The sequence below is a fragment of the Eurosta solidaginis genome, chromosome 4, assembly GCF_040869045.1.
Source record: "Eurosta solidaginis isolate ZX-2024a chromosome 4, ASM4086904v1, whole genome shotgun sequence".
Taxonomy (NCBI): Eukaryota; Metazoa; Arthropoda; class Insecta; order Diptera; family Tephritidae; genus Eurosta; species Eurosta solidaginis.
Window position 1 is genome coordinate 169,504,031 of NC_090322.1, and position 14,962 is coordinate 169,518,992.

The following is a 14,962-nucleotide window of genomic DNA, read 5'->3' on the forward strand; positions in this document are numbered from 1 at the left end:
GGGGTTGTTGATTGCCCTGTGCTCCTTGAGAGGGTTTTCATTAATATTCCGGCTAGAGCTCTTCGTGCTTCTAAGTTTTTTCATATTGGTGTTCTTAGGGCTCTTTATGCGCGGAATGCTCCAAATACTAGAGCCTTAATTGAGTTCAATAGAATTTCTAAATTTTATGAGATAGATTTTTCTTGTTCGAAAGATTGTTGTCTGAGTATTTTAGGTAATTTATATTAACATTGTAAACTACTTCATACTTTTATAATTAGCCTATAAGATTGTTTTTTAATTGGCTTAAATTAATAAATAAAAAAATAAATAAATAAATGATCTAGGTGTTTTTGATCTAATTAAATTTTAACATACAACTTAAGAAGGGGGCAGACACACTTACTTGTAAGAATGTGCTGACACCACACTTCAACAAACACAAGCAAAGCCAACGTAAGTAATTGATCCGATATCATATTGAGTAAGCAGACAGAATGCAATCCATGGGAACTGCAGCGTAAGCGATATGATATGCGGACAAAATGCAAGCCGTGTGATTCGCCACGCAAGCGATAAAATATTATTTTGGCCAATCGTGGGAAGTGCAGTGTCAGCAATTATGAGATCACTTAGATTAATGTAGAAGCTTAGAGCTTAGTTTAAGTTAATGATAAAGTCAGTCTGTTTTTGACATTGAACGGAAATAAATGGTAAATATTGTTAAGCGGAAAAACCTATTTTTATTTGGATCTTTTCAGGTTGCAATGGGGCCGCGGGGCGGCCCCCAACTTTAACTTTTTGGAGCCCTACTCCTTGGGCTCCTTAACTGGCGCCCGAGCAGGGACCCACTGGCAAGTGGGTCCTTCAAAAAGGACCTCCTTAAATGTGAGGTCCATAGTGATTAGTGACAAAGTGATAGTGATAGTGGAGTGCTAAGAAAAAAATAATAATAGCAATTTTACCGATAAAGGAATAAAAAAATATATAGAGAGGCAAGACCTCAGCTTAGATAATTTAAGGCTTGTACAGCCAATAACGAAAATACCAAAACCGAGATTCACCTTCGAGGGGACCCTCCGGTTATAACGATAGCTTAACTCTACGATTCCCTTCGGGACCCTCCAGGGTATAAAAGCTCCTCTCCCCAGGAGAGGTAAAACGAATAATAAAAAAAAAACAAGTGAATAACAAAAAGTTGAGTGAAAAGTGATGCTACACGCAATAAATTACTACGTCCACTCCTAAAAGCCCTCAGAGGGTTATACAGGAATAATATTAAAAGAAGCGAGCCTGTGACCCCTAAGATCCTCTGGCGCGCGAATAAAATTCAACACGAAAATTGAAACATTTTATAAGTGAATTATCCTACGGCCCCACTATTGCTATTCCAAGTGCACGTATAATTACACTGGCTGGGTGAGTCCGTATACCTATACTTCTAGGACGGACCTCACCATACCAAAGGCCGAAACATGGTTAACGACTCCTGTGACCGTGTCATGTACACAAAAAATTTTTTTTTTTTGCAATATGCAACTTGCCGCTCCCTTCAGGATACGGCAAAAATTTCCTTCTGAAAAAGTTAACCCGAGCGTACACATAAGAACACACTTGGGCCGGCTTTAAAAGTTAACCCGAGCGTACACATAAGAACACACTTGGGCCGGCTTATCCTTTTGTGGAGTTTCCAGGGTACACATCAGCACACACTGGAAACGGTCACTCGTTACTTGCGATGCTTTCAGCGTACCCATAAGAACACGCTAAAGATTCGCAATATGTCCAGAGCGTTGTGGAGCAACTGTGCGTTAGTAGGTTGCCTTCAATCTGATTGTCGACGACTAAAAAGGAGTGACACAGCCTCCCCTGACCAAAACCATAATTATTTAAAGACTAATGTACTGTGAAACGCCAACTTGGTACATGTCGCCGTTGCCATAAGAACACAGTAAAAGTTTCACAAATGTAACTAAAGTCCTTTTTTTCTTTGCAGGAAACTGTCAAAGTGTAAGGACAACCTTAAAACTAAAACAAAAAACAAACAAATCGTCTGTGCTATAAGGACTATCCCGTCAGGTGATCGCGAACGCCAGTAACACAAAAAAAAAAAATAAAAACAATTTTTAAAGAGCCACCATGTGCCAAATTAAAATTTAAAAATATATTTTTTAATCTCAAACTAAATTTTTTTTTATCTGAAATGGACGCTTTAGCCACGAAAGTTAATGAACTTAATGGGGGCATCAATGCTCTCCTCGATCAGATTAGGCGGCTTGAGACACGCCTTGGGGGTATAGAAAGCAACGGTGTTGCTCTGAACTCTAGGCTAGGGAAAATTGAATGCAATAACGCGAGTTTAGAACAAAATCTTGCCAGAATCGATGAGCGATTGGGGAGAGTAGAACAGAGTGGCGTAAGAACGCAGCCACAGGGGGTATTGGCAGCGGTGCGAACACCACTGTCGGAGCCTAAAGGATATTGGCAGACTTCCCGACTGCGTGAAGGAGCTGCAAGTTTTTGAAGGCAGCCCTTCTCAATACATCTCTTGGGTTCACAGCGTTGAAGGAATTCTGTCGGACTACGATATCGTCAAGGAAAGGCCCCTGTATCGTGCCATCCTACAACATATTAGGCAAAAAATCCGTGGCTTTTCCGATGCAGCACTGGTAGCGTATAATGTTTTCGATAGCGATTGGGTAGAAATAAAAAGGGTATTATCGCTGCATTACGCAGACAAAAGGGACATTAGGACTTTAGAGCACCAACTGAATCAGCTAGATCAGAGAGGTTCAAAACTAGATGATTTCTACGCAACGGTCAATCATCAGTTGTCTCTAATAGTGAACAAAATCAAGTGCGATGACTATAGCCAGGAAACCGTGTCGGTCCTTGTGGAAACGTACCGTAACAGGGCACTCGATGTTTTCATACGGGGCATCAGTCCAGAATTGTCGCGTATGCTTATAGTGCAGAAGCCAAAAACACTGCCAGAAGCGTACACGGCCTGCCTTGACATCCAGAACCTAACGTTAAGGAACACAATAGTCCATGCAAACACTCCAAATAGAGTAGTTGTCCCCACCAATACCCTGTCGCAAGTTACTCAGAGACCACCGTTACCTCCTCGATCACGGTCTACATACAACTGGACGAATCGGAACAATACTCAAGGGAACGGCCGGTCATCCTACAACAGATTCCAAGGCAATCAAGGGACGAACACCGCACCTCTTGCTAGACCCGCAGCCCCAAAACCTGCGGAAAGAATGGATGTCGACGACAGTGTTCAAACCGGACAGGTGAACTACATGAACCGACCGACGAATAACAACGCCTTCAAAAGGGGACCTGCATCATCGATTGAAAAGATGCCCAAACAGCAGAGGCTCTACAACATGGAAGCCAACAGCGCAGATGTAGAAAGCGGACCTTCGACGTATGCTGAATCGACAGAAGACAACTTCCAGCAGGTAAATTTTATGGCGGACGAGCCACCAGCCTATTTCATATGAGGACTACCGCGCAATCCAGTATACCCTATCTCACTTGTTTGACACCAAACAAAGTAGCCCTAAAGTTCTTAGTTGACACAGGGGCAAATAAAAATTTTATAAGACCTGAGTTAGCAACTAATACAGTCCCAGTCAATCCACCTGTCTCAGTAACCACCGTAGCAGGACCTGTAGTAATAAACAAAAAAATCAGTGGGAGATTTTTCCAAAATGCTGGTAACGAAGCTATGGTGACCTTTTACGCACTTCCTGGTTTAAGCTCGTTTGATGGGATAATAGGCGATGACACCCTCAAAGAACTGGGTGCCGTCATAGACAGGAAAAAACATGTCCTTACAATAGATCCCAATATAAGAATTCCGCTCAAAAACAAAGTCGTAGGAAGCCTAAATTTTTTCGAAACTGACGATATACCCGACGCAATTCTCCCAAGCCTAAAAGCCATGATAGAAGAGTATTCTCATTTGTTCGGTCCACTTAACATCAAATCAAATATTAAAACCACAGTTCGAGCTGAGATAAAGACTACCACGAATGAGCCCATATACACGAAAAGTTACCCATATCCTGCAAACATGAGGGAAGAGGTAGAAAAACAAATTACTGAGTTGCTTGAAGAAGGAATTATACGACCATCCAAAAGCCCGTACAATTCTCCTATTTGGGTAGTTCCGAAAAAACCCAAACCCTCTGGTGAAAAGCAGTATAGAATGGTAGTGGGCTTCAAACGTCTGAATGCAGTTACCGTACCAGACGCCTATCCTATCCCAGATATTAATGCAACGCTGGCCAGTTTAGGGAACGCAAAATATTTCACAACTATAGATCTGACCTCAGGCTTTCACCAAATCACAATGAAAGAAACAGATATACCCAAAACAGCGTTTTCAACAATGAATGGAAAGTACGAATTTCTGAGATTACCTTTTGGGTTAAAAAACGCTCCGGCTATATTCCAGCGAATGATTGATGACGTTCTTAAGGAGTATATAGGGAGGATATGCTACGTGTATATCGACGACATTATTGTCTTTGGAAAAAGTACCGACGAACATTTAGTAAATTTAGAGATAGTGTTTAAACGGCTTGCGGATGCTAATTTGAGAGTGAATTTGGAAAAAACTAAGTTTATGAGAACGGAAGTAGAATTTCTGGGATATGTAATAACATCCGACGGGATGAAGGCAGATCCTTCAAAGGTCCAAGCTGTAGAGAACCTCTCACCCCCAGAAACGCTTAAGGAACTAAAAAGCTTTTTGGGAATGACGTCGTATTACCGAAAGTTCATTCGAGATTACGCTAAGGTTGCTAAACCCTTGACCAATCTCACACGCGGTGAGAATTCGCAGGTCAAGGCAAACCAATCTAGAAGAGTGCGTATCAAAATGAATTCCGAGGCCCTTCAGGCCTTCGATACTCTAAAAAAACTACTCGTTTCCTCAGATATTCTCGCATTTCCAGATTTCGAAAAACCGTTCAACCTTACCACCGACGCCTCAAACTATGCCATTGGTGGGGTGCTATCCCAAGGAGAAACAGGGAAAGATCGACCCATCGCCTACATCTCAAGATCTTTAAGCAGAACAGAGGAAAACTATGCCACAAACGAGAAGGAAATGTTGGCTATAGTTTGGGCTCTAGACAACTTGAGATCCTACCTCTATGGGGCGAAAAAAGTTAGAATTTTCACTGACCACCAGCCTCTCACTTTTGCGTTAGGAAGTCGAAACTATAACGCCAAGTTGAAGAGGTGGAAGGCTAGAATAGAAGAGTATAACCACGAATTGATTTACACTCCTGGTAAATCGAATGTCGTGGCGGATGCTCTCTCCAGAATTCCATGCCAGGCAAACCATTTGACAGCACCGTCGGAACCCAACGATGCACCAACAGAAGCTAGAAGTGACGAGGGGACAGTTCACAGTGCTGAACAGGATTCTTCGGACCACACGTTGAAGCCCCTTTGAACGTTTTCCGAAACCAAATAATTTTTACGGAGGGGAATGCAATGACTTGTGTTGAAAACCCACATCCAGGATTCACTCGTCATTATGTTAGACTAGATATAATTGAAAAGGCCAGCTTAACCGAAGCCTTGAAGGAACGCCTAAACCCAGCATTCATAAATGGAATAAAGATTCCAGAAAGTTACTTGCAACTCCTACAAGAAGTATATATAGAACATTTCCTTTTATACAAAATTAGGATAACTCAGAGGGTGGTCGAGGATGTGGCCAACGAGGATAGGATTTGCGGTATAATAGAGACAGAACATAGGAGGGCCCATAGAAACTCAAAAGAAAATAGGGAACAAATCTTGGAAAAGTATTATTTTCCCAAAATGGCTAGTAAGATAAAAAATTTCACTTCTAACTGTGAAACCTGCCTTGCTAACAAGTATGATAGGCATCCGGCAGTACCACCGATAAAAGAGACTCCAGTGCCGAAATATCCATGCGAAATAGTGCATGTGGACATTTTTGAAATTCAAGGCGAGACATTTTTATCTTGCATAGACAAATTTTCAAAATTTGCCAAGCTTTTTCACATTAAAAATAAAGCATCCGTCACTCTCCGCGCTAAACTGACCAAAGTAATACACTATTTCACAATAGGAGATAGTCACCGACAATGAGAGGGGATTTATGACTCCATTGGTATGTAACTACATAAGAGGTTTGGGAATCGAACTATATCAGACTCCAATTCAAAGAAGTGAAGTAAACGGCCAGATCGAAAAATTCCACTCTACCATTATTGAGATTTATCGGTGCCTCCGGAAGGAAATAAATAACGCTAGACCAAAGGAATTGGTGTATATTGCTGTCGATCGTTACAACACAACAATACACTCTGTAACGAAGAGGAAGCCTAGCGACATATTTTTCAACAGAACCGAAAGAATTAACTACCAAGGCCTAACCAACTTCAAAAGTAGGGTCCACAAGGAGATTAGGGAACAAATCAAGAGAAACCAGGAGTTAAGAAATCTCCGATTGAATAAAAAAAGGAAAAGAGCTAAGGAATTTAGGCCAGGAGATGAGATTTACGTCAGGGATAAACAAATAAAATCAAAACAAAAGGCACTTTACAAAAAGGAAACGGTTGGTAAGGACAATACAGTGACATTGCTCACAGACACTGGCAAAAGGCTTCATAAAGCGCAGATAAAAAATACGCGAACATAAGGTAAAAAAAAAAAAAAAAAAAAAAAGATAATAAGGTCACCACGGGAAGTCAACAACAAAAAGATGTCCCAATAAGGGACCCAAAGATTTGAAATTCTATAGCACAGACGACGCCAAAAAGGCGTCAATTTCAAGATCAACAACATAAGCGATTAAAGAGGCAACATAAAATATTGCAAAAAAAAAAAAAAACAAACAACAAAAAAATACAAAAAAAAACAGAGGAAACGATTTTTCGTTAAAAAAATTTTTAATGAAGCAATATCTGCCCACAAGAATATTAATTACACGCTTAATAAAAGAGGCAAAATAAAAAATAATTTTTTTTCTTAAGAAGAAATCTGTCCACAACAAAAAACTAATTATGCGCTTACTAAAAAAGGCAAATTAGACAAATAGAAAAAAAAAATAAACAAAAAAACATAAAAAACTTTAAAGAAGGGGGTAAAGAGGAAACATTTCAGTAATCCTTAGAAATATTATCCTTTTTCCTCAGCTTCTTTACCACGAGTTTTTGTAAGGCGGCAGGATCCAAGGGTAGTAGCCTTTAACGCTACCTTTCAAACAAAAGTAAAGAATTACAAACTACCTCCCTTTCATATCCATGCTCTCGGATCCTGTGGACCTTCCAAGTACCACGATGGGTAGCCGGGGACGGTGGTAGGATATAGGAATACATTTAAACGCAACAAAAAACACATAAATAAAATAATAAAATTCAAAAAAGCACACACAAAATTTTATTTTTTTAACTCTTCCCTTAGTGTGGAAAGATTTTTTTTATTATACAATAAAATGTTCTTTAATAATAAAAGGAAAAAATACAAAAGAAAACAAGATTTACATTATGTAACCATTTATTATTAGTTCACCGTCCCTGGGATAAATAATAAAAGTGCCTAAAAACAAAAAATGGTCAATACTAATCTTACCAACACTAATGAGTTTTTTTTCTCTCCATAATGGAACACAGTTTATTTTTAATATCTGGCGTGTACGGCCTCAACATCTACAATTATGGCTCCCCACTGGTAACTATTGAGCACGGGCGTGGTTGGATCCTGAACGGACACTTCAGTTTAGTCCATGTGGTCGACCTAAACTACTTCAACACGGCTTTGGTCAAATTGATGGAGTCAACAGAGCACGATATTACAAGCAGGGCTGTGCGGACTGTGCTACAATTCCACCTAAATCAAACTAAGCTGCGTCTCGACGAACTACAAATAAGCAAATCACGAAGGGTACGTTCCATTGACTGGATTGGTTCAGCATGGAAGTGGATAGCTGGGTCTCCAGATGCAGCGGATTGGGACTATATTCTTCGAAGCATGAATGACGTGATAATAAACAACAATCACCAGTACCGGGTCAACGAAAAACTATTCAACGGTACCCGCGAGGCAATCGAGAAAGCAAACGAAGCGATGCTCCACATTAACGCTATAAGCAAAAACATTAGCGAGGAGAATATCGAACTTCTTGACCTAAGCAAAGTCCTTATCTTGAAGGAACAGGTGTCAGAAGTCGTCCAAGCGTGCCAAATGGCGAAATCTGGCGTAATCAACACAAATCTTCTTGATCGAGACGAGATTGGAAGGCTCATAATGGCGGAAGATTCCCTACCATATCAGAACACCATTGAAGCCATAGAGTACGGGTCGGCCTCCGTGTATTCAAACGGTAGCACACTTTTGTACGTACTCTCAATGCCAAAGGTAAAACCAGATGGCTACCGACTCCTAATAACACGGGCCGCTGTTATAAAAGGACAACACGTTGACCTCAGCTATAAAAAAATGCTAATAAACGAAGTTGAAACGTTCGGGGTGAACGAGGATTGCCCTTCGATCAGCAACACAACAATTTTTTCTCCCAAATCCCTGACTAAACTACGGGAAAACGGGTGCCTAGCTAGGCTAGTTAAAGGTGGCGATGCCAAATGCCGCTTTGAACCAGACAACAAACACCAAAACCGTCGAGATGATCACAGACTCAACAATATTTGTTACAAACTTTGAAGGCCTATTACAAGGGAAGAACTACTCCACAACCCTAAATGGAACGTACGTCATTATTTTGAACAACGAAACAGTCACGGTGGGAAATCAAACATTCACCAGCAGATCAGTACGCACAGCGCAGGCCCTGCCACCGCCCTTGGTAAACATTACGAGCGAAGGACTAAAATTGAACCTTAACTACATTCACGGCCTGAGCATGGAAAATATTAATCAGCTTAAACAACTTGGCAATAATTTTCACTTTTCGCTAATTTTTGACGCTCTTGCTTGGCCATTCTAGCAGCCGTATGCTACATTATCTGGAGAAAACTCACTACTACAATCAACTTTCCTAGACTAAATCAGACCACAGATCAGGACCAGCCAAGCCATGCAAAGGATCCTTCTGAAAAAGGAGCTCATCTGCGGGACGCAGATGTTTAAAGGGGGGGTACTCAACAAGGGGGCAGACACACTTACTTGTAAGAATGTGCTGACACCACACTTCAACAAACACAAGCAAAGCCAACGTAGGTAATTGATCCGATATCATATTGCGTAAGCAGACAAAATGCAATCCATGGGAACTGCAGCGTAAGCGATATGATATGCGGACAAAATGCAAGCCGTGTGATTCGCCACGCAAGCGATAAAATATTATTTTGGCCAATCGTGGGAAGTGCAGTGTCAGCAATTATGAAATCACTTAGATTAATGTAGAAGCTTAGAGCTTAGTTTAAGTTAATGATAAAGTCAGTCTGTTTTTGACATTGAACGGAAATAAATGGTAAATATTGTTAAGCGGAAAAACCTATTTTTATTTGGATCTTTTCAGGTTGCAATGGGGCCGCGGGGCGGCCCCCAACTTTAACTTTTTGGAGCCCTAGTCCTTGGGCTCCTTAACTTACATATTTCAACTGCTATAAACAAAGCATTTGGTGTACTCGCATTTATCAAAAGGTGGGCTAAAGAGCTTGACGACCCTTATCTCACCAAGATCCTTTACACGTCGTTAGTATGTTCTATTCTTTATTATGGCTCATGTGTTTGATCTTCGAGTTATCAAAATCATATAAACCAAATTGAGTCAGTCCAGAAACAGTGAAGAGTGCTAACTATGACAGCTCAGTAATTAATGTGTCATTAAAAATAAAAATAACGTTCGGAATTGAGCTCCAACAATTGTAGGTCACTGCTAAACAGAAGGCGGATGACATGATAAATCGATTGATTGCGCGATTACGATTAATTTAAGGCTGTCCATTTTTGTTCGGAATTTATTTATTTATTTATTTAGCCTATACATACCAAAAATAAGGATTAGTAATCAAGTTGGAGTTTTTACTAACGCTATTTATATGATGACAGAAACTTTATGATATGATGTGATTGAAGCTGTTTAATAAACTATGATATGATGTGATATATAATGATATGACGTGATATAGAATGATATGATGTGATATAAAATAATACGATTTCAAACGATACATGATAGTGTATAATTCAAATTACCTTTGTTATGGCTCTTGAGCTCTCCGACAACGATTCTGTAAATTGCCCAAATGCAGCTTGCTCTTGTTGTATAAATAGCTGCTCCTGGCGCAAAGTACGCGCCAAATCCATTATTTCTAGAAGATTATCTTCAGAGTTCGGTTCCATTTCTAAATATTTGTCTTAGGTTTTTGTTTGTTATGTGATTTCCTCAAGGTTTCTCGCTTTATATTCACATTACAATGTAACTAAATTAAACAAAGTACATATTTACTAATAATATTAAACATTTATTATGCAGTTCTGTGTAAACAATTAATCAACACAATTTATATGAGAATGCAAATAAAATAAAACGATCGGCTGAATTTCTTCTAAACGTGTCAGCTTTGGCGAGCGGAGTGAAAACATAACGCCCACTTAAAAATTTCAATGGATTGCAAAAATTTGCGATCAGCAACTTCGTTTATCTCGCTGCTCTAATGATTCTGATATCCGACACATTTTTATTTTATTTATTTATTTAAGTCAATGGTTTACAAACCTTTCAGACTAAGAAGTAATATTTAACAAGTAAAGGTGCCTAAGTTCGGGTGCAACCGAACATTATATACTCAGCGTGAGGTTCAATTGTACATTTCATTTCAGCTAAACTACTTTTCTACATAACACGTGGCACCGCCCGTTTAAAAGAAAAATGTCTCCCCATTTCCTCTTACAGGAAAACTTGATAAGTGAAATATCATTGATTCAGAACTATTTTTTGCTAAGATATACCTTATTATTCTAGTCTACGACCCTTTTAAACTTGTTTTATATCTAAGTTGCCGTGGTCTTTAACCGATCCCGTCCATTTTTACTAGAAATATTTTCTGCTATAAGGAAAATATGTGTACACAATTTCATTACGATAGTTAATTTTTCTTCGAATTATGGCTCCTGAAACATAGAAAATTGCTTAGTCATAAAAGGGGCTGTGCCACGCCCATTTTTTAAAATTTGAATTTTTCCCTATTTATTGTTATAAATCAACGTGGGAAATGAAATACCATTGATATAAAGCTCTTTTTTGCTAATATATAGCTTATTTTATTCGTCCACGACCCTATTAAAAATCTTTTATAAATCTTTAACCGATTTCGTTAATTTTTCTTCAAAGCATTCCTTATAGTAAAGGCAACCTCTCTGCCGAATTTTGTTACGATAGTTTTAACGATTTTTGATTTATGATTAATAATATTTGTAAAATTGAGTTTATCACAAGTGGGTGGTGCTACGCCCATTTTAAAAAAACTTTCAAATTTTTATCAAGTCTCAATATGAGTCCACACGCCAAATTTCAACATTCTAGGCGTATTATTTACTAAATAATCAGGTTTTGTCTTTTGCAAAATGTTATATATATAAAAGTGGGCGTGGTTATCATCCGATTTCGCTCGTTTTCAATACCAATCTATTCTGGGCCCAGATAAGCTCGTGTACCAAATTTGAAGATATCTAAATATTTACTCAAGTTATCGTGTTAACAGACGGACAGACATGGCTCAATCAAATATTTTTTTTTTCGATACTGATGATTTTGATATATATCTCGATTCCTTTATACCTGTGCAACCAACCGTTATACCAATCAAAGTTAATATATTCTGTGTGCAAAGCACGCTGAGTATAAAAATGTATGAATAGTACATGCATATTATTTGTTTGAATTCATTACGATTAGCAAATATATATAAATTTATTTCTCTACATAGCAAGTTAAATTCAGTTAATAGTCTGATAATAGGTTCATTCTGAGCATACTATGTTTTGCAAAGGTCAACTGCAAACAAATCACTATGACGCAGACATCGCGTTGGAACGTTAAGTTTTATGCAATGTAATAAATATGGACAGTTGATAGCTCCATTTAAGACATCATGAAGAACTATTAAACCGGAAATCAATAATCTACTGGCAAGAATATGCAAACTAATCATGGAACTAGGGGGGTTGGGGATAACCTAGAAGGTTTAATGTGGTTGTGTAGATCGTTCCCGAGATGGTCGGGATAATGGTGCTTGTAACCGGAACGTACCTAATCATATCCGGCATAGGACCATCAACATAGATAACACTCCCCAAAACCTCCGGGGAGTGTCTTTATCGTTAAAACAACAACAACCTAAAGGACCAAATAATTACTAGTTCGATAGTAACTATATTTTCACTAATTCAAGACTCTTTGGGGTTCATATTTAATATTTAATGTATAAATGAGAAATATGCTGTCTACAAAAAAAGGTGCTACTAGATTCAACAAATTCCGATTCTGAATACACATTTTAAAGCCTTTCCCTCACGTATACTGTATAGCACATAGGTAAGCAATTTGCTGGAAAAGTGTTTTACCAAGGAAATTATTTTACGATACGTTCATCAAAGTTCACTGGAAAACTACAAGCAACTTATAGTCAGTTCATATTGTGGCGAATATTAACATCACTATGCTGTTAGTAAATAATCACAACAACAAAAACAGCAAGCAGCTACACTTATGTACATGTAGACATTAAAGCAAGCAGCCATACTTATGCACAATGCAACGAAAAATATTCCACACACATAACCAGCAGCTCGAAGTGAAGAGATTATCTCACATACACATATGTAGTCATCAGCTAAGAGCAGAAGTTGTTACTCACGCATACACACGTATATAGCTAAATATCCAAGTATGAGATACAACTGTTCCAGAAGGCAATGCCGTGAAAACTCTAGACCTCAGGAGAAATATGCGAAAGAGGCAACAGAGAGTATAAATTCAGCACAAGCTGAGGAATAACTAATCAGTTTGATTTAAACACGCTAGTAGTAAAGTATAATTGAAATTGTGAAGTACTACTCCCAAAGTAGTCTAAATAAAGACAATTTTGCAATACTGAATATTAGAGTTATTTATTCGACAGTTCAGCGATTCGAACGTTGGCAGAAGGTGCATAATTATCGCGAACTCCCCAAAATTCGGTACAATATTAAACATGTATAAGTCCTTCAGAAAGCAATTTCGGGGAATCCGAAACGTTGCATCGAAACTCGCAATGTTTTGTGAAGTTCAGAAAACTACAATTTAAGGTCAGAAAATTACAACTGAAGCTCAGAAAATTACAATTGACGCCTAGATAGTCGATATTGAACATGTCTGTGTTTGTTGCACAAATTTTTAACATTTTCAAGTGAAACACGAAAGTAAGTAGCCCAAATTTTGTATATATAATGTATAATTTTTTCCCGAACTAACCACAGTTAAACTCGCTTGAACGTAATACTTTTTATTATTGTGTGACGTTATCACACAATGAGATAGCTTGTGTAATTATTTACATTACTCTTCATACAAAATTTTCACATGATTCACAAATTTCATTTATTTAGCGAAACAAATGAATGGATGAAGCGAATAGCGTAGTAAGCGCCAATCATAAAATTTAGGATAAGCAAAGAAAAAATTTGTATTAAAAGGTACATCAGTATTTTTGGTTCTTTTTTGTTCACCTTATCACAAACTATATGTGACCCGGTCTATGAAAAGGTGGCTTATGACTCAAAAAAAAAAAAAAGAAGTGCACAAACGTCCTGAAGAAATGTATTGTTTATCTTTAACAGCTGATTCTCGCAATTTCTTTTTTGAGTCATAAGCTATCCTTTCATAGACCGAGTCACATACATCCCATCTGGCTTGTTAATTCGTTAATCGGTATGAGCTAGAAGGTTCGACGTGGTCATATCAAACTACCGACTAACGAATTAGCGCAAGAGTTGTGAATATCGCTTATAATTGTAAATTTGATAATAAGTTTTGATGAAAGAGAGCAATTATTTGCAAGAAATCCGGTTTTGGAGAAATATTTTTTACAGCGTTATTCGCACATACCTATATGTATGTCTATTAGAGCGGGTCAAATATTTTTTCCATCAGGAGTATAGCAAAAACGTAATCTACAGATGATTCTAAGAAAAATTGCTGAAGAGACCATAGCTCTTAACATCTGTTTCCAAACGTGTTATAGAATAAAAAACGTAAAGGTGTTATGGCTGTTACAGCAGAAAGTCGTGAAAAACAACCAAGAATGGAGAACGAAAAAGATTTTTAAAAATAATAACATAACATTACTTTTATTTTGAAAAATCCGGTAAATGGTCAATTCTAAGTAAAAAAATAATTTTTTAAATAAATTACATTAAAATTATAAAAATTGGGTTTTTTGCTTATTACTTCAAAATATATATATTTTTTTTTTTTTTCTACTAAAACGAATTCGAAAAAAAAAACTGTCTGAATGAAAGTTGTTGAAAATGTTCTGAACTGAAGCTGTAAAAAAAAAAAATTGTCCATAAGAAATTTGTTAAAAATGATAATATAGTAGTTAAAAGTTCATTTTAGGCTAATTTCTCATAATTTAAGCCTGATATCTCTACTAAAATTCAAAAATACTATAGATATTAATACAGATTCTGAAATGGTCGTAAAACACCTTTAAAGTAAGCCCAATATTATTAAGAATTCATGAGCTTAACACTGGCTTATAATAATTCAATATTCAATTATTATGTTTTTCTAAGAAAAACTGAAAAGAAAGAAAGAAACATTTACTGGCATATTGCGATGGTACCATTTCGAAAACCGCCACGAATTCATCGCGGTTCGAATCTCGGTGAAACCTTTGATAACATTACGAAATTGCCTGATGATGATTACGTTGGCGGTTTTCGAAATGGTACCATCGCAATATGCTAGTAAATG

General features: G+C 37.7%; 1 protein-coding gene across 2 annotated transcripts in view; it reads right to left on the reverse strand.

Annotated features, from left to right (window-relative positions):
• The window catches only part of Gapvd1 (GTPase activating protein and VPS9 domains 1), a 61,551-nt gene that overhangs the window by 33,542 nt on the left and 13,047 nt on the right, over positions 1-14,962 (reverse strand). For both annotated transcript variants that reach the window (XM_067783711.1, XM_067783712.1), the window contains exon 2: positions 10,201-10,427. In XM_067783711.1, the coding sequence (XP_067639812.1) occupies positions 10,201-10,347 (147 nt within the window). In that variant the 5' untranslated portion in view covers positions 10,348-10,427. The remainder of the gene's footprint in view (positions 1-10,200; positions 10,428-14,962) is intronic.